Source organism: Aythya ferina (genome assembly GCF_964211825.1).
Source record: "Aythya ferina genome assembly, chromosome: Z".
Lineage (NCBI taxonomy): Eukaryota > Metazoa > Chordata > Aves > Anseriformes > Anatidae > Aythya > Aythya ferina.
Window position 1 is genome coordinate 43,323,873 of NC_140299.1, and position 19,729 is coordinate 43,343,601.

The window sequence follows — 19,729 nt, forward strand, 5'->3', positions numbered from 1 at the left end:
GCTGTATTGTCACTTTTCCAGGTATGCTAAAAGATGTAGAAGATGACATGCAAAGACGAGTGAAGGTATTTCTCTTATGTTTGCCTTGCTGATTATACTTATGGGGTGCTTAATGTAGGTTTGGGAGAGGGAGATGGATTATGAAGTCCGTCTGTAAATGTTGATTGTGGGCGTTGGTTTTCTTCTGGGTCTTATGTACGTATACTGTGTGACATTGAAGAATTCAATCTTCCTTTGTCAAAGTCTACAGTATAAAATGTTCTTAAAATTTCCATAAAAAGTGGAAATTGACTATTTGCAAAGTAGACTGAGATCGGTATAATTACTGTAAGAGTGTCTCAGATGACTTAAAAACGTAGATTATATATTATGAAATTTCGAACTTGAGAATTGTTTTTAGGACTATTTAACAGATGGATGTTCTAGAGAGTATAAAGGTGTTTTTCTCAGTAGCTTCCCTTTGCAATTTTCAATGAATTATTTCAATTCCTTTACCTTTCAGAGCACTCGAATTCGACAAGGAGAAGAGAGAGATCCCGAAGTTGAACTTGAAGTAATGAATTAGTTACTTCTTTCTTCCTGATTTCACAAATTAGTATATTGTTAACTTAAATCAGGAGTTCAATGTGTGGGCAGTGTGTGTCACCAGTGTTGCCGCTGCTCGCATATCTGAGCTTCTCTAAACATGGCCCTGAGCATAGCCCAACCTAGTAGGTTGGATTTTAAGCTCTGAAAAGCTTCTGGATTGATACTGTTGGGAGAGTAGTGAATGCTGCTGCAATGCTGCCATTTATTTATCCATCTCTTGATAAAAGATAATTAGCAAAGTAGATTACAAATCCTCTACCTGCTTCCCTCAGTTCCTTCCAACAGAGTTTACTGCTGCTGACAACTTCCCTGTCAAGGGAAAAACTAGGAAGAGAAGATGGTAGCAGTGTAGCTCCTTCCAAAAAGAGTGATGATAAATGTATTTGATGTCGTTCATAGAGAAGGGTATGGGTTTTCTTTCCCAATAACCGAATTTGTTCAGAAATTATTTGTAATGTGGATTTTCATGAGGAAGAAAAAAAAAAGGAGAAAAAAAAAGTCAGTTTCTTTTAATAGTTTGTGACTGTTCACCTAAGCTGAAGTTTGAATTGCGTTTGCGTAGGAGTTAGCTATATAGCCAGTGGCTGTACATTACTGAAAGTATTTTTGTATTTTTTGTTAGTGCTTTTCTGGCAGCAGCACAGATTTCTTACATAAATTCTGTAACTCTTCTTCAGGAAAGTAGATAACCTGTTTTTAAGACTTGGGAGCATAATGTTATAGGTTTATGAAAGATATTTTAATAAGTTTCAGGATTTAATTTTAAATGAGTGTATTGCTTAGTAATTTGAAGCATATTTTTAATTACAGCATCAACAATGTTTAGCTGTGTTCAGCAGAGTAAAGTTTACCCGGGTGCTACTGACAGTTCTAATAGCATTTACCAAAAAAGAGGTACATTTATTTATGTGTTCTTTTAATGTGTTTTTATTATAATTCTTTCTCTAAAGTAGAAAAATTATTCTGTAAATTCTGTAAACCTGAGATGATATTGCTGCATTTGCAGGGTTGGGGAAGGTCTTATAGTAGCTTTTGTCAGTTTCTGTTCAGTTTTTATAAAAACACGTGAATGGGCGGTAACTGATGTTAGTATGCCCTTGTATGGAGAGACAATGTCGCTTCTAGAACACATAAAGAAAACATCTACAGGTTTGGGATCACTCTTTTCACACTCACAAGAAAAACTTTTCTTTCTCAAGTCCTGTCTCTTTAGCAGGTACATGACATCGGGCTGTATTGTGTCCAACTCTAGAGAATCATTAGCTTTTCCATCAATGTGGGTATTGAATTTATATCTCGCTGCCTACAGGGCAGTTTAAAAGACCTTTATTAAATTGTTAGGTCCAAATGTAATTGATAGACATCAATGTTCAAGAAAAAGGGATTGAGTAGTTGAGAAGAATTATGTTCTAATCATTTGTAGAATAGAAATAAAATTGATATGGAAGTGATTACTCTGATCTGCAAGCAAATTCTCTGTATTAATTGCTATGAGTTAATGATATGTACAAAACCAGGTCATGTCTGATTACTGGATAAGTTACTAACTTCACAGTCTACTTTGAATTGATTTAGGTCTGTGTAGCCGCTTATTCTTGTAATAGAACTGTGGATATAATAGGGGAATACTATGCGGAGTTGAGGATCTTATTCAGCTTTTGTTAGCTCTTATGGAGGTCTGAAACTTTTTTTTACGTTCACTGGAAGTGCAGGTAACTGCTCTCTGCCTTTCAGACAAGTGCAGTTGCAGAAGCTCAGAAACTGATGACTCAGGCAGCTGACTTGCTTTCTGCCATCCACAATTCATTACATCATGGTATCCAGGCACAGAATGATACCACTAAAGGAGGTAAATGTCAGATTTTATTATTTTATTCATTTCTTAAATATGTTGCCTTAATAAACTCCAATATTTAAGTGTATTTTAAAAAAATCACTGCTTATCTTGGAATAGTAATACTTGTCATACAAGCTGTTATAGATCTGCATTTTTATCTCAATTTTATTTCTCTAAAAGTTGGTTCTTTTGAAAGTAATATTATCACTTCAAAACCGGAGACCATGTGAGCTTTTGATAAAGTGTAGTGCACTCCAAATTAGTGCATATGCTATTTCAACATAAGAAACACGACCTCGCTTTCTGTGCAGGTAATTGCTAAGGTGCTGAGTTTCTTTTTCTTTAATAGTAATCATTCTCAGCTGGGGAGTTTGTGTCAACAGAAATTAACCGTCAGTTAAAAAGTTCATTTTTGCTAGTGGAAACATTAGTATTATACTTCAAAGCGAGTTCTAAAAACACAGTTTATGTGCAGCTTTTTGCTTTCTCTCTCCCCCTTTCTTAGATCATCCTATTATGATGGGCTTTGAACCCCTGGTTAATCAGAGATTGCTGCCTCCAACTTTCCCTCGATATGCAAAAATAATTAAAAGGGAAGAAATGGTCAATTATTTTTCCAAACTAATAGACCGAATAAAAACTGTATGTGAAGTGGTCAACTTGACTAATTTGCACTGTATACTGGTAAGCATAAATATTTTGTATTTATAGCCAAACATAAGATCTTACAATCTGACTTATGGAAAAAAAGCATTCCATATATACTGTGTTGTTGCTCATGGCAGGCAAAACTGTGCTGTATCAATAAATCTTTCAGTATTTTCTATTGCTGTGTACCATTTCAGTACCTACTTTCTTTCATGATACTTCATTGGTTGTCTCTTTTTTTTTCAAGACCTTTTCACTCAAACTTCCCATTTTCCCATTACCTGTTAAATAATAATGCATAGCAGAGACAGAACATAAGCACATTAATTTCTGTGTGGTTCTTATTTCTTTGGCTGAAGAGCTGTATCTGCAATAGCAGAACACCATTCCTTATTGTATTCCTTATTACAGACACATATGTGCCTGTAACACAAGAAAATTCTTCATACATTTGAATTTAAGCATGTAATTCCTTTGATAGACATAAAGCTAAGCATCTGCTTATGTTCTTCCCTGAATAGAGATGCTGCCCTCGGTTACTGCCTGCATTTATTATAAATGATTTAAAGGCTTCAGATACTTTCTAACACAATTTGCTGACTGACAAAAGAGCAACAGTTATGTCAGGTGCAGTTCATAGACCAAGCAAAAATGCTTTGTCTTCCTATAATCTGTTGTATTAATTCAAACAGTATTTGCATGGAATAACTGCTGCAAATTAAGCTTTGCAGATTTGTTACATACCTGGTTCAATGTTGCTGAGACCTGAGCTGTTTCACAGTGTTTCTGTAATGTTAACCATTTAATTGTTACATTTGAAAAAGAAAAGTCAAAACCTTTTGTTCTGTTCAATAATGGATAATTAGAGAAGAAACAGATTTTAGCTTATATCTTCTGTTTTGTTCAAATTATTCATGCTTGCTTTCTTACAGTTTGTATAAGCTATGCTATGTGCATGTCTGTGTGTGTGTGTGTATATATTTATATAGATGTATTTACATAATCATGTTTGTGTGTGTGTGCAATGTGTACCTAAAATGCAGCTCTCTCTATCTATCTATATATAGATAGATAAAAAGTTGGATATTAAACTAACTGACTTGTCTTTTTTTTCCTAAATATAACTAGGATTTTTTTTGTGAATTCAGTGAGCAATCACCATGTGTTCTTTCAAGATCTCTGTTACAGGCAAGTCCTAATCTATGTTGTTGGGTAAAGTACTTAAGATTTCATAACAAATGCAGATTCATCTTATTATTTTAAATATTCAAATTATTTACATATCACTTAATAATATACCAGTTGTAAACATTTTCTTTAAGTACCAGATAAATGGAGTTTGTTTTGATGTCTTTTTTAAACACATTAAAATAACATTTAGAACATGTTAGTACATGCTAATTAGAGCACACTATTGAACTTTTTTTCTCTGCCTTAAAAATGTACAGGCATTTTTATACTGTCCTGTACAGATGGCCTTAGTCTGGGGCTGGTGTTTGTTTTCAGTCTCTCTGTTGTGACTGAATTTCATATACAGACTGCCTATGTTGCTACAACAGTAACTGATGGTTAGGGCGCAACAGGCTTAGATTTTTTTTTCTCACTGTTTCACTTGCCTTGAGAGTATATTACGTACTCCTTAACTCAGAATAAAATATATTTCCTTATAAGAGATTTTGATTCAAATAGGGTGTCCCTGAACATCAGATCCCCTTTGATCCTGATTAAGCCATGAATACATCTGATGGGAAATAACTATTGGCAAGTAAAATGTTTTCATAGTGTGTGTGTGTTCTGACTTTCTACTACATGTCTTTGTGCAGTCCCTGTGGGTGCCTGGCAGCAGAGCTTTTTCTTCAGCTGCTGGTAAACCATGTAAGAAAGGGACAGTGCACACTCATGAAGGAGAGTGGAATGAGCAGCAAACATAATCGATGGAAGCAGTAGTATCTATAGAATAGAGAAAAATCTGCAATAGGCCTGTTTCTTTTCAGATTTGCCTTTTCTGCCTCCAGGGAAACTGCATAGCCTATTTTCTGTTCATCTTCAGAAAGAAACATCTGTCTGATCAGTTGTCTTTGAAGTCCAAGAAAAGATCAGTTTTCTTATGCAACTTACAGAGCTATATTTGTATTATAGAAATAACACATAAATGAATGATCTCATTATGCCTTTATTTCTGAGGCCATCACCTTGTACTTAGATGAATTATTTTAATTTTTAAAGCAATCTTGCAAGTTTTTGATACAATTTAGGTACCATAACAGCTTCCTATTAGTAATTTATGAAGCATTACTTTTAACTTAAAGAATGTTTCTAAAAACACATTTTTACTTTCAGACAACATTTCTGGTAGATAACAAGAAGGTGTTTGGTACTCACCTCATGCAAGACATGGTAAAAGATGCTTTAAGGTCTTTTGTCAGTCCTCCAGTACTTTCTCCAAAGTAAGTGGATCTTGAATTGACTTGCATGTGTTTACATATATGATGAAAAATATTTCATATGAAGAACAAGCACACTTTGTACTTGCTTGTGCTTATTCATGAAGAAGTTAGTTACTGTTGCTGCCTTCATGTTTCTTCTTGAATTGTGTGCTATGTAGACAGGTAACATTTATATTGATATGTATGCATGTTGGTATTTCCCTTCTAGGTGTTGTCTTTATAATAATCACCAGGCTAAGGACTACATCGATTCCTTTGTGACACATTGTGTCCGGGTAAGTGGTCATTCCAATTACAGTAAATAAATTCATATATGAGTACTTCCTACAAAGATTTCCTAGTATTGAAAGTACTGAAGTATTGAAAACCATGAGCAATGCAGTTTAAATCTCTATGAGAGCACACCCAAGAAAAGGAAAAAAAATGCTGCACAACAGTAGCTGGGAGAGTGAGGAGTGAGAAACCTCCCTGCAGACACCAAGGTCAGTGCAGAAGAGGGGGAGTGCAGTGTAGATGTGCTCCAAGTACAAGAGCTGAAGCCCCCCCGCAGTGCATAAAGAGGCCCCTGGTGGGGAAGGCAGACCCCTGCAGCCCATGGTGTAGCGCAGTGGAGCAGATCTCCACACGCAGCCCATTTAGGAACAGCCCAGGAAGGTCAGCACCTCACAAGAGGGACCCCACACCAGAGGAGCTCCCAGAGAGCCCGTTTTCTGCTGCCTGTGGAGAAACCCACACGGGACCAGCCCAGGAAGGTCGGCACCCCACAATAGAGCATGGGGGAGAGTGACCGTGAAGGAGCAGGGGAAACAAAGCACCACGGACTGACTGCAGCCCCCGCTCCCAGCCCCCCCATGCCACTCAGGGCAGGGAGGAGTTGGAAGAGAGTGGGTGGGGGAAGGTGCTTGTTTCTTTGTTTCTCACCACTGCAGCCCATCATCAGTAGGTGATAAATTTTATTAATCTTCCTATGCTAAGTCTGTTTTGCCCATAATGATAATTGTAGAGTGATCCCCATTGAGGTACATTTGAGGAACTCTTGAGGTACACTTTTTCCTTTATCAGGGAACTAGCTTTCTGGGAAGCCCTGAATCCCCTATTCTAAATTTATAACAGCAATCCGTCCTCCTGCTTCTACTCCGGATACCCCTGTTTGAAGTGTCTGGCCTGGCCACACTTAAAACATCTTCTCAAAGCCTGTCCCTGCTAGCGTTTAGGCTGCAACACAGGTAGCTTTCCTTGCCTGCCATTTCTCCATCTCTCTTCCTCTCCTTTCCATCCTGGGCCCTCTATCTCCCCCTCTGCCTCACTACCCAGTACGCCATGAATGCCATTTGTGTCGCTCTCTGCTTTTCCTTCTCATCTCCCTTCCTGGCATACACCTTCATACTACCTACACTGTTGCTCCCACCTTCTGGAGCTTTTTCTGTATATCTGGCCAGGCTTTAATCACAAAATGAACTTTAAAGAACCCTTGGGCTACCCGGTCCTCAGGATTCATCCCTGAGTACTTTCTAATTCTGACCCCAAGGCTCTATATGATTTCTGTTGTGGGTTGTTATTACTGCAGTTGGATAAGCAGATATTTCTGCTCTATCGGCATTACTGTTGGTCTTGGGGTGGGGGAGGGTGTTAGTTCTTTCCCATTCTTGCATAGCTACCTGCCAAATCATTCCCCTCCTAAACATTCTTTTCCAGGGAATAACATACTCAAGATTGACATTTCCCCCCAGGAATACAAATTAGGCCTTAGAAACGGATTTGACTGTTCTGCTAGGCCCTCAATTAATGATTTCCATTTTCTTCTTAAAACTCCTAAGCTCTCTGTTGGTAAGGGGGGAGCGGCACCGGTCCTGCGTTGGCCCTGCAGAGCCCCGAGGCCCCACCGGGACCCCCTGGCTTCACTTCTGCCACTCCGCGATCCCCGGGGGCAACTTCTCCAGGGACAGCATCAACTGCAGTCCCTGTCTCCCCTCCCACAGCACCTGCCTCTGCCTCCGGTGCAATACTAGGATTACAGGGAGCATAACTTGATTCCTCATCCTAAAACAGAACCTTATTGTTTAGATACAAATTTCAGGCCCGAATTTTCATCAGACCCGTATTTTGGCCAAAATACTGAACTTCCTTTCATTAGCTTTTTAGGCCAGACAACTACACAATATCAAACCATTTTTAATTATATATTTTTAAAATCTCTTTCCCTAGTTTTTGGCTTGTTTTTCCAAATCCTTATCATTCGCTCCAAAGGGCTATCTTTAGGCACAATCCTGGGGTCTCCAACCAACCCCACCCTGCTGACTCTTGGAACCCTTAATCCCCAGCTCTTCCTGACGTGCAGCTGTGGACTTTTACAACCCACAGGGTACCACACGCCTTCACCTAGGATTAAGACAGAGGTGGGGTGTACTGCCGAGCACCTCACTTCACCGTGCTCGGGGTACTGTACACCTAAGGGCCCAAACCCCTGAGACTCTCTTTCACTCCTCTCCTCTCTTTCGCTTCGTCCCTTTCCAGCCAAGGGGACTTTGTTCGTCCCCTCGCAGGCCCACCAAGCCTCACAGATCAGGACTTCACATTCACTCCGCACTAAAAGTGCATCTCATTCACACCAGAGTCTCCCCGAACCCAACCCGAGGCAAGATACGGTAAAGTTTCCTTTACCTCGGTCCATGCACGGCTTCCCGGTCCAGGTTTTCAGCAGTAATCCCAGTGCCTGTTACCGATTCGGGCTGGACTATATGTGGGCTGTGTCTGTTTGTGCTGGCTTCCCTCCTCCCCAGAGCTTCACAGAGCCTGTTTTCAAATTAACAGTCTTGGTCCTTTGCTGGCCGTACCAAGACAACCCACCACCCCCGACGGGACCGCTGAAATCAGCGGGGTGCACCTTCCTGTCTGTGGTGGCAAGAAATCTTCAGCAGGCGACAATATCCCAGATGAGCCCCCAAATTGTGAGAAAAATCTCATATAATTTTCTTCAGAGAGGATCTTCTGTGAAGCCATTTTATTCTCAATTGCAATAGCAGGTGTCCTGTCAGGAGCACATTTTAGTAAACAAATCATAACCTTTTATTCCCTGTTACCCAATGCCTGATCACCTCCACTGTTTCCTCATTGCCTGAGTTCTACAGGTTCACAAGCTACTCGATGCTCATCTATACCATATATGTACAATTTTCAAATTTCAACCCTTTGATTTCTCATTTCTTATGTTTTGAGAACTTGCGATCTTTGTTTTACTGTTCCCACACTGCTCATCCTGTTTTTCTCAAGCTTCTACTTTGTTTTGGAAGAGTGAGGCCTTCTACTGACCACTTATCTACTCAGCATTTCTCCTTGTTATGATTACACAGCTACCTTGGAATAGAGAAAAGTAATTCCCTACTGCAAAAACACAACTTTGTTTCTCACAAAACCATTTCTTATAGATTCCTGATGTAAAGGCAAAATTGCAAAACTTTGCTGTCTTGGAAGTGAATACACTTTTAGAAAGCTGGTATAATAACTATGGCTGTTTTTTGCATGTATTGTTCTTCCAGATTTTTCATTAACATTTTGACTAATACTCCATATTATTAGAAATCCACACCCACTACCACAAAACAAGTGCATAGTACTAGAGTAAAAAATACCTTTTACCTTATCTTCTATTTGAAAATTAAAATAAAAAATAAAAACAAAATTAAAAATTAAAAAAAAAATGTTTGAAAAGGTTCTGTATTTATTGCTACAATGCAGCAGAATGAAAAGATCAGAAAACAGATATAAGTAATTTCTCTCTTCCCATGAGCAGTCTGTTCTGATCAGACTCCTCAGAGATGTCCATTCAGTCTCACATTGACTTAAGTACAGAGAAGTAAGCACTTGCATTGCTCCGCAGAGCTTGCACTCCCCAGGCAACTGAAAGGAAGCCACCTCCCAATACAGATGTATAAAATGTGATGCCTAAGCAGGCATCACAGTACCCTTCCTCGAAGCAGTCTCAAGGTTGTGCTGAAAAATTAAAACCACACTTTGTTTCTTTCAGCCATTTTGTAGTCTGATTCAAATCCATGGACACAATAGAGCTCGTCAGAGAGATAAACTGGGTCACATTCTCGAGGAATTTGCCACCCTCCAGGATGAGGTAATATTCCAGACAGCAGGCTAGCAAACCTATTGTTCTAGGTATATTTGTACCCTAGCGGAGCATATGGTATTAGATTCTATGTAAAGGAAGCAACTCATACTGTTTGTTAGATCTGTTGAACAAAAAGATACTGCTTTTTTAATTTTAGATTAATTTTATCCTAGAAATAGTCTTTGGGGAAATCTCTTGCATCTGCAATCCAATGGCAACTCCACTGTTTGTGCTCTTCTATCCTTTTTGACACTGTTGGTCTGCAGGATGTAAGCAGGGAGAGACGGGTGAGATGGATGTCCATCAGGTTCCTGGAATGCATTGAGGACCGCTTCCTGCTACAGGTCCTCAGTGTGCCAACTGGGAACACTGAATTGCTAAATTTACTGCTTGCAAACTGAGAAGACTTAGTTAAGTTCTTAACTGATGGCGGCCTTGAATACAGCAATAGTAATGGTGTGGGGTTTAGGATCTGGCTGAGCACACTGAAGACCAGTAATGGGACAGATGCCTAGATTTTAGAAGAGCCAACTTTAGTATGCTTAACACCCATCTGTGAGGGATTTCCTGGGAAGCATGCATGGAAGGGCAAAGAAGCTTGTAAGTTCTGGGAGTTATTCAAGAACAAACTCCTGGAATTGCAAGAATGGTCCACTCACTACAAAGGGAAAAGAATGAGGCAGAAGAAGAGACCACCCTTGCTAAATAAGGAGCTTTTGTCTGTGCTTAAAAGCAAAAAAGCATGCTGTGTATGGAATTGTGGTCAGCTATGCATTGAGGACTACAAAAAACTTGCTAGGGCATGCAGAGACACAGTCAGTACCTTCATTACCTCCATCTTTACTGGCAAACCTGGAGCCCAAATCACACAATCAAGTAACTGTGACAGTCTATGTGTTACCACACCAGCAAAGGAGGAAGACGAGTGACAAAAAGTACAAGCTGCACTGCAAGATGTCTTATCCTGATAAAAGAAAATAGTTCTTTTTCACAATGAGATCAACCAGTTACTGGAACAACCTCCCTAGGGATGTGGTGGAATCTTTATCATTGGAGGTTTTCAGGATGAGATTGGACAGGGAGCTGGGTAATCTCATAGAGGTGCCCTGTTCTGTGAAAGGTTGCACCTGATGGTCCTTGGAGGTCCATTCCAACCTGGGCTGGTCTGTGATTCTAGGAGACATCTTTGTAAACACTTCTGAAAATTCAGATTTATAGCTCTGTAGGATGCTAAATTTTCCTAAATTTTAAAAATGATATGTGAAGGAAATAACTCTTAAAAATACGTGCTTCAACTTATTTTGAACATTATTCATTCTGGAGAAGTTAAAAAAGAAAAAAAAAACACAGGAAAAGGTATATTTCCTCTTGATGGGAATGTTTCATTTGGGAGTCAGAGGTAATGAAATAAGCAAATGTTTTCCAGGATCATGGTAAGGAGGACAGTCCAGAAAATTGGAGGGGAGGGGAGATTTTGTGTGCTTCAGCTTTTCTGAAGATTGTTTGCTTGAGTTTGCTGCAGTATTGCAGCTCAGAGACAATGTTTTTTCACTTTGTAATAGGCAATACAGGGTGATTTGTTCAGGACTACTGATAATATTCCTACTGTGGGATATTTCATATCTTTTGTACAATTACTTTTAAGACTGAATAGGTCTTACTAATGTTTTAGTTTCAGTGTTAGGGCAGAGTGTGTTTCTTGCATACTAATAATATATACTTAGAAATATACTTTTTCATTGCAGCTACATTAGAAGGAAAAAAAGATAATTGCCAATGTAACAAAACAGATACCCGCTTGTTGTGTTTTCTGAGGTCTAGTGTTCACATGACTGTTATAAACTTTAAAATTTTAAATTTTAATAGGAGTAATGTTATTAGTGGTTAATAAACTTATTTCCCTGTATGACTGTATTGAGCATTTTTTTGTCTGTTGAGCTGAATTTGCTTATAGGCATGTGAGTAACATTTCTGATTTCTGATGGCTCTAGAGCATAGAGGTGACAGTATCTGGAAAAACATTCCTGTTTTTAATTTGGAGCATAGCTTTGCTGACCCAATTTCTATTCAGAGTTTGTTAAGATTTTATTTCTGGCAGAACTCAAATGCTCTTCCAGTCATATGTTCTTCCTTCCCTGTCTGCTATTGAGTAGTTTGTTTTGCTCTCTTTTTCGGTAGGCAGAAAAAGTAGATGCAGCACTTCATAGCATGTTACTGAAGCAGGAACCACAAAGGCAACATTTGGCATGCTTGGGCACCTGGGTCCTATATCATAACCTTCGTATTATGATACAGTATCTTCTGAGTGGCTTTGAGTTGGAGCTTTACAGTATGCATGAATATTACTACATATATTGGTAAGAGGATGCCTTATTGACAGTTCTTGGGGGAGGGCTGCTCCCACTGAGTTCTAGTTGCAAATATTTAAAATAGGGACTTCAGGTATTACTCCTAATCTCAGGCTTGCTCAACACACTATTTAGTTACCTATTCATAAACTTACGAATGGAGAAGAAAAATCTATTGCTGTCTTTTCTAGACTTAATAGTTACTTTACTTAACGTTTTGTTGAAATAGTAATTGGTTCTCTATTTAGATTTTGAAAACAGTATCTTCAAATGAAAACAGATGAAAAATACACTGCTTTTGGCAGAAGAGAATGCAGAATGAAAACAACTTCCTTTGTTCTTTTCTGTATTTGTCCTATCAAGATCAATAATCTCATTGATCCCTTTAGAATTTTTAAAAAGAACTTCAGTCTTTAAGTTGTGACTGTCATGTAAAAGGTGACTATGTAAAAACATCATACTCTTTGAGCATATTTGATGAGATACTTGCATTTAGTCAAAATGATCACACTCTATGGAGTCAAAATGCTTTTTTTTCCTTTACCTCACTATCATTCATCTTCATTCACATTAAATTATTTTTCATTGTAGATGTCTTGGTCCAAATCAGAAGATTTTACATAGTTCACTTCTTTGGTTCAGCATTAAAAAATTGATGTTGAACCTTAAAGTATTTCTGAAAGAACTTTGAAGTACTTCTGTACTTTGCAGTTTGTTTTTTATGAAGCTGCCAATAAAAAAAAAGCTCTTACCATGTAAGCTGTCAGCCTTCTTTCTGACTGATGAGACAGGTTTAAATGACTTGAACTTCAGTGCATCTCATTATGTTTTGCATTGTTTTATTAGTGGATTAAACATTAAGTGGGAGAAGTAACCCTACAGATAATTACCAGGTGATTGCAATATGCTCTAAGTATCACCTTAACAAGTAATACGAGGTTTTCTGCAACTTGCTGTTTTACCTGTCATTATTTCCCCCTTGACTCCATTTTAATAAAATCATTCTTAAGCAGAACTATCACATTAGCTGTTTTATCTCGTCACTTTAAGTGAAGAAATGAAAAAAAAAAATAGAGGAAGTGTCTGAGAGGAAATCTGAAAGTTTCTCAGTAATTTTTCTTCTGAGTTAAAACTTCTTAAGAAACTTTTTTATGTCCTCCAGATTTGTACTTTCTGCTCTTTTTTCCCCATTCCTTTTGGTTTGAAAACAGGTTGGAAAATTCTTGGATCCACTGCTGCTCACTAAGAAATGTCTTGTAAAGAATTGTTAAAGATTTCTTTTAAATACTAAGAGAAAATGCATGTGGATCTAGTGTTCCTGTGGGATTGGCCTTTCTTTTTTTTGGGTGATAATTCATGAGTTTTTAATGCTTGAAACAGTTATTAGTAACCTTGTTTCTCAAAACAGTAATTCATAACAAAACCAGAGACATAGCATTTAGATAGCAAACCAAGCTTTTTTAAAATGATGGTGTGGGAAGGAAGAATTATAGAAAAAATAATCTTTTCTGGGTTTTGAAATAGGAAGAAACTTTCACTTCACTTAGTCTTAAGAAACATGCATACCTTGAGACTCTGTGTGGAGTCTTGTTTAATAAAACAACACAGAATAACTTGTTGATTTCAGCAGTGCACCTTCTTCAAAGCAGGTGGATTGAAATGTCCTAATAGTCCCTTATGATTTGGCTGACTTAGCACTCAGTTAGGATGTGTGCGTCAAGATTTACACTGTGGTATGTAACAGCTACAAACTGTTTCTTCTGTAGGTATCTATCAGAGTTCCTGTATGCTTGGTTGATGTCAACACTGAGCCGTGCTGACAGCTCTCAAATGGCAGAAGAGAGAATAATGGAGGAACAACAGAAAGGCCGTAGTAGCAAGAAAACAAAGAAAAAGAAAAAAGGTATCTGAGGTGTAGAGTGTAATTCAGATGTTTTCTTCTCTTCTTGTGGCCTCGTAGAACTAAAATTTAAAATTAATCCAGTGAACGTTTATGTGTGTGGGAAAAATTTCCTGAAGTTAATGAAGACTGAAAGTAAGCATTTTAACTAAAAACATTCTCTGCATAAGAATTTTCCATATGTTTGTTTATTTCAGGATTATTATTTTTTTTTAATCCCAAACTCATTTATATTCATAGCTTCACCAGTAGTGTTATGTCTTAGTTGCTGTGAGGTGTAATTAACAGCACCAGAGCAATTGTCTTTGAAAAATACTACATTTTTACAGTCTGTAATTCCTGTGGAGGTATGGTTTTTGTAACAGGCTTCTGTAGCTGGATTAAAAAAACAAACTTCCACTGTATTTCTGTAATTTCTATTTGGCTTCCAATTGTGTTCAAGCGTGTTTCTTAATTTTACAATAGTGAATTGCCCTATTTCAATTCAGTGGTAGTAATATTATGCAGAAACCTCATTCAGAAGTCAGGCTTTCTCTGATGTATGTATATAACAGGCAATGAGAATTTCTTTTCCTAAGTCATAGCTGACTGCTACTGTAGTCAGAATGGTAAGCGTGCTACTAAAGAAGCAGCTCAAACCAGTCTTTAAATAGCTTTTAATACAGATTTGCCATGCCTAAGTGGCTACTAAGATTGTGATGTATTGGAGTTACCTTAGCATTAACTTTGTAATTGAAGAGCATGCAGAAGTTCTACTTCTTTGCTGTTCCTTCTTTTTTTCTGTTTATATGTCCTTGTCTTCCACTCAAGAAGAACAAACAATTAGATATGAACAGCTCAAGATCATTTCAACCAAATTCCCTTTGCTCTAGAAATTTGGAAAATTACTACCAAATTTTATGCTTTCTAAAAAGGTGCCAAATTTGTGTCCAGTAAAAACAATGGAAGCTAAAGGGGAGCATCAAGGAATATTATTAGGGTAAGAAGCTTTCTGGTTTAAAAGTTTTAACCTTCTGGTTTTAAACATTTAAAAAATATAAGGATTAAGCAAACAGATCTCTCAACAAGAAACTGTAAATTTTAGATTATTTAATGTAATATAGTGACATGCTAATACCTTCGACAGTCTGAACAGATTTATTCCATTGAAGGCAATATGCTGTTTGTGTGATGGTTATTAAGTATGTCTCGTGATGTTTTGTATAATCAGGGGTCAGATGAGCAAAAATTTGTTCTGATATTTATGCTCCAGGGTTTTTTTCATTATTTTTAATGGTATTTGAGGATTACATCAGTTTCAGAAAACGTGAAAGAAATATTTTGATGTGATATATATGCGTGCTTATGTTGAATTAAAAAAAAATCTTTGTGAAATTTGCAGTTCGCCCTCTCAGTAGAGAGATCACCATGAGTCAGGCGTACCAAAATATGTGTGCTGGGATGTACAAGGTAATTTATACATGCTTGCTGAACAATGGCTTATTTTTTTTTAAATAAGAAGTATACATGCATGCCCTCTGTTTTTAGTGGGACTGGAAATTAATTTCAAGTTAATAATGTGATATAGTAAATTCTTTAAATTCTCTACTACTTTTATCTCCTTCCAGTTGTAGCTAAATCATAATTTTCACTTTGCTCACAGCAGAATACAACATAAAGTTAACACTTTTCACTGTACTCTGTCCTGTCCTTTTTAGACAATGATCGCATTTGACATGGATGGCAAAGTAAGAAAGCCTAAGTTTGAGCTGGATAGTGAACAAGTGCGATACGAGCACAGGTTTGCTCCATTCAACAGTGTTATCACACCACCCCCAGTGCACTACCTGCAGTTCAAAGTAAGTAATCTTAAAACGTGGCACCAGTCATTCTTTTATAAAAATAGTTTGTTTACCTGCTATAGACAATTTTGTCCCTGTAAAAATTGCTCTTAACATCTCAAAGTTCACATTAAGGCTTACCTGGGCCGGGAAGTGTCCCTGCCCATGGCCAGGGGTTTGAACTAGATGATCTTTAAGGTCCCTTCCAAGCCAAACCATTCCGTTTCTATTAGTCAAAATTGCAAGGATTTCTAGCTTTAGTTACATGCAAGGAAAAACATAGTTTTGAATTATTAGTAAACTCAGACTCTTAGATACTTAAAAATTGGTTGTCTTGGGCAGTTTGAGATGCTTGTGTTGGTTTGCATGAAAAAGTTTATTTAAAGTCCATTGACACACTTTTTGGTTGTGTTTTACCTAGTAGAATGTTGTTATTACTGCAGCAAGCAAATGGGAAAATAAAACAAAGATAAAATCAAATTTCAGTTTTAAATCACAGAAGTGCTGGTTGGAAACAGTCTGGAGGCTTGTTCTGTCCAGTCTCCTCCCTGAACTAGTATTATAGATCAAACCAGCTGTGCCTTTGTGTAACAAGCCTGAAAAAAATCCAGGGATTTATCCTGTTTGGATAACCTGATCCTACACATTTTCAGATCCTCTTAGTCTTTGGATAACCTGATTCAGGGCCTTTTGTCCTCATTCGCCTTTGTCCTCATGTCCTGTTTGAATCTCTCAAACTGCAATTTGTGGTCTTTCTCCCTGTGTTATATTGTGTGCCATTAACAGGGAGCTTAAGATCACCCTGTTGGCTTATATTCAACTTCATGTTCACTGTACTTAGTAACCAACTACATTCTACTGATTTGTGGGGTTATTCTGCCTCAGATACAGAAATTTGGACATTTCACATTGAACTTAGATTTCTGGTGGCCAGTCTTCAAGTTTCTAACGGTCTGCCTCCTACTGAAACTATACTATTTTGTACGCCAGCCACAATTCCTGATTTAGTGTCATGAACAGTTGTGAAAATGAAGACTATCATGGCTTCCTCCCTTGTTATAGAAGTTCTTATCTCTGAGTAAAAAAAGAGTTAAGGGATCAAAATTATGTAAAATGAAGTTCTGAACAGTGTGAGTCTATCACTTGCCATAAACATGCCTTGAGTAATTAATATTACATCCATTAGTTCTCTTTTTTCCTCCTGTACTTTCACTCACTGCTGCGTGGGACTGAAAAAGCAAGTGAATGTCAAGTTGTTCAGAATGGGGATAATTTAATCCAAAGTAGTAGTTCATTGCATTTTGTGGCACTTTAAAATAATCTTTAAATAATTTGTTGCTTCTTGATATTTGCCTTTTAAAATGAATGTTTTCAACTTTACTGCTTATTCTTAAAATATTTAGTTGACATAACTTTTTTGTTCAATACAGTAATTTGTTTTCAATTAAGGTAATAAAATTAATTGGCAACTGATCTTACTGTATCTTTGTTTTTCTTTAACATGATAGGAAATGTCTGATTTAAATAAGTACAGCCCCCCTCCTCAGTCAGCAGATCTCTACATGGCAGCTAGTAAACACTTCCAGCAAGCAAAAATGATTCTTGAGAATATTCCTAATCCAGACCATGAGGTAAGACTGAAATACTGGAAAAAGGAGTGGTTGCTAATAACTGAATGAGTGGGTTTGTTTTTTAGCAGTATTTGTTTGAGATCCAGGGTGCCTTACGTGTGCTCTGGTGATGAGCAAAGAAAGCTGAATGTTTTGGTTACGGAGCAGACAGAGGAGGCTGGTGTCGCAGTGGTTCACCTGAGTACATTCAATAATGAAATCTGGGTTGTGCTCCCTGTTCCAAAGCCTCTCCCTGCCAAGTATCTTAAATGTTAGGTAGCAATTTATCTATGCTTGTATGCTGCCTTCTGGCCACATTCAAAGAGCGTATCTCTTTTACTGAGAAGGAGACATGCACATGTGCCTCACTTACCTGGAAACCAGTCATTTTCCCTGAGGGATTGGAAAAATTGGTTTCAGCGTCATCAGGCTGGAAAGAGGGTTTGAATCTGGCATTTGTTTCCTGGAGCAGTTTTCTCATGAGTAATTGTAAACACTGGTAGGAGTTCCTCCCTGTTTGCTCATAGCATAAAAACTAAGTGTCTGTGACTGTCCTTGAAGCAAGGACATCGACTCTGTCACATCTGAGCAGGTTAAGAACAGTTATGGGATTAGGTTCTTCTGAGGATTTAGGGATCCTGGCCTGTTCTCTGGTTCCTGGTCGTGATTACAGAAGAGCTAGCTACTTGAGACTAACAGTAGTTCAAGCTAGTTCAAGTGTGCCCAGAGCACTTCCATTAAAAAGCAGCCTGTTTGGTGCTTAAGTTGATCTTCCTCATCAGGTTTGGATCAGTATATGGGATAAGATACTGAGAGTCTGTCTAAACCTTTATTTGGACAAGTGCTTTAGAACTTGCCATAGTTTTAACAATCCTTGAACTTAACCATGTCATCTCTATGGTCTGTTGAATAAAAAAGTGAACATTAAAATTAATTAATTTAATCCAATTGATATACTCCAGAGGATATCTAGAATGCCTTGATCTCATCTGAAATAAACTGGTGCTGTAAGAGGACTGCAAAATTGTTAGCGTATGTGTACATTTGAGTGTTATCTTTGAATTATTTTTGAGGTCATGTGCTTCCACTTGAAAACTTCCTGTTGTTTTCTGTTTAGGTTAGTCGAATCCTAAAAGTTGCTAAACCCAATATTGTGGTCATGAAGCTACTGGCAGGAGGTCACAAAAAGGACTCTAAGGTAAGAAAATGCTGGTTGAAATGAATGTGAGGTACTGTAATAAATGCAATGCTACCACAGATTTCTTACAGCTGATTTAGCACATTCAGGCCACAGTTAGAAATAGTTTGTTGTAGTTATTTAAATAAAGAAAACTATTTTTAAATGTCTTTGAAACAAAATTAGATAAGGCATGCATGGGATGACCTTTGCAAGTACAGGTAGTCTTCAAAAGCAGGGAGTAATTGGTAGCCATGTATCGTCAGCTTGTGTGAACACAGCAGGGGGAGGGCTAGCCTTCAGGAGAGGGCCTTCAGGCTTCCAGTTGAGGGGTGGGCACAGAAGAGGGAAGGACCACGCTGAAGTAAGGCACACCAGCGCTCTACAACGTGGTGCCCGTGACCACTGGAGACTGACTGGAATGGCTGGAATATCCAGAACTGGATTGGAGTATTTTCTGGATAGGAAAGAGCTGTGATTATTCTTTAAATTGCCTGCTATTTAAAAGTTTTCATCTATCTGCAAGGTGTACCTCATTTTGAATACAAAGTTCAGTAGTAGTGCTTCAGTGTAAAATTTTAAACCTTTTCCTTCTAGGTTCCTCCAGAATTTGACTTCTCCCCTCATAAGTACTTTCCAGTTGTGAAGCTTGTTTGAAAGATGGGATTATTGTTTGGATACCTGAAGCATAATCAGATTCCAGCTGTCAGGTGGAATATCTCGTGCTGTACCAACTGAGCAGGAGCTCTAGGATAAAAGTATTATTTCATGAAATATCTCTAGTCTGCCTTCTTTGTATGACCTGAATGACAACTGCTGTTTTAAAGTGGTTTGTATAACGTTCTTGGAAGTGAAGCTGATTTTAATCAACTGCATTGTTGAAGAATGTTGTACCTTACTTGATTTTATTACAGATTTAATCATAATTCATTTTTATGAATGAATTCCAGCAGAATAATGGTGTTTTAAAGATTTAGTAACACTCATGACTGAATAAAAATATTGCAGTATAGTCTTATGTCTGTGAGGCACAGCTGAGCTACTGCAATTCTTTGAACAAAGCCACTTGGAGAAATGGTCTATTTCCATACTTTTGCCCAAACTGAATCAGATGTGCTCATTTTGCAAGTAGAAAGGCTGATTTCCTTTCTTGCCATGTCCAGCAAGCTAAAACAATCTTTATACCAATCAGAATCAGATAAAAGCTAGACTTCTTCATTTAGCTCCTGCATTCAGA

At 37.8% G+C, this 19,729-nt stretch overlaps 1 protein-coding gene across 2 annotated transcripts in view; it reads left to right on the forward strand.

The window, feature by feature from the left end:
- NAA35 (N-alpha-acetyltransferase 35, NatC auxiliary subunit) overlaps positions 1–19,266 on the forward strand; it is a 29,207-nt gene extending 9,941 nt beyond the window's left edge. For both annotated transcript variants that reach the window (XM_084503869.1, XM_084503870.1), the window contains exons 8-23: positions 22–65; positions 503–553; positions 1,399–1,482; positions 2,323–2,437; positions 2,931–3,109; positions 4,202–4,261; positions 5,414–5,520; positions 5,729–5,795; positions 9,545–9,643; positions 11,816–11,994; positions 13,752–13,888; positions 15,267–15,334; positions 15,583–15,723; positions 17,214–17,336; positions 18,433–18,513; positions 19,090–19,266. In XM_084503869.1, the coding sequence (XP_084359995.1) occupies positions 22–65; positions 503–553; positions 1,399–1,482; positions 2,323–2,437; positions 2,931–3,109; positions 4,202–4,261; positions 5,414–5,520; positions 5,729–5,795; positions 9,545–9,643; positions 11,816–11,994; positions 13,752–13,888; positions 15,267–15,334; positions 15,583–15,723; positions 17,214–17,336; positions 18,433–18,513; positions 19,090–19,149 (1,595 nt within the window). In that variant the 3' untranslated portion in view covers positions 19,150–19,266. The remainder of the gene's footprint in view (positions 1–21; positions 66–502; positions 554–1,398; positions 1,483–2,322; positions 2,438–2,930; positions 3,110–4,201; positions 4,262–5,413; positions 5,521–5,728; positions 5,796–9,544; positions 9,644–11,815; positions 11,995–13,751; positions 13,889–15,266; positions 15,335–15,582; positions 15,724–17,213; positions 17,337–18,432; positions 18,514–19,089) is intronic.
- The last annotated feature ends 463 nt before the right edge of the window (positions 19,267–19,729 follow it).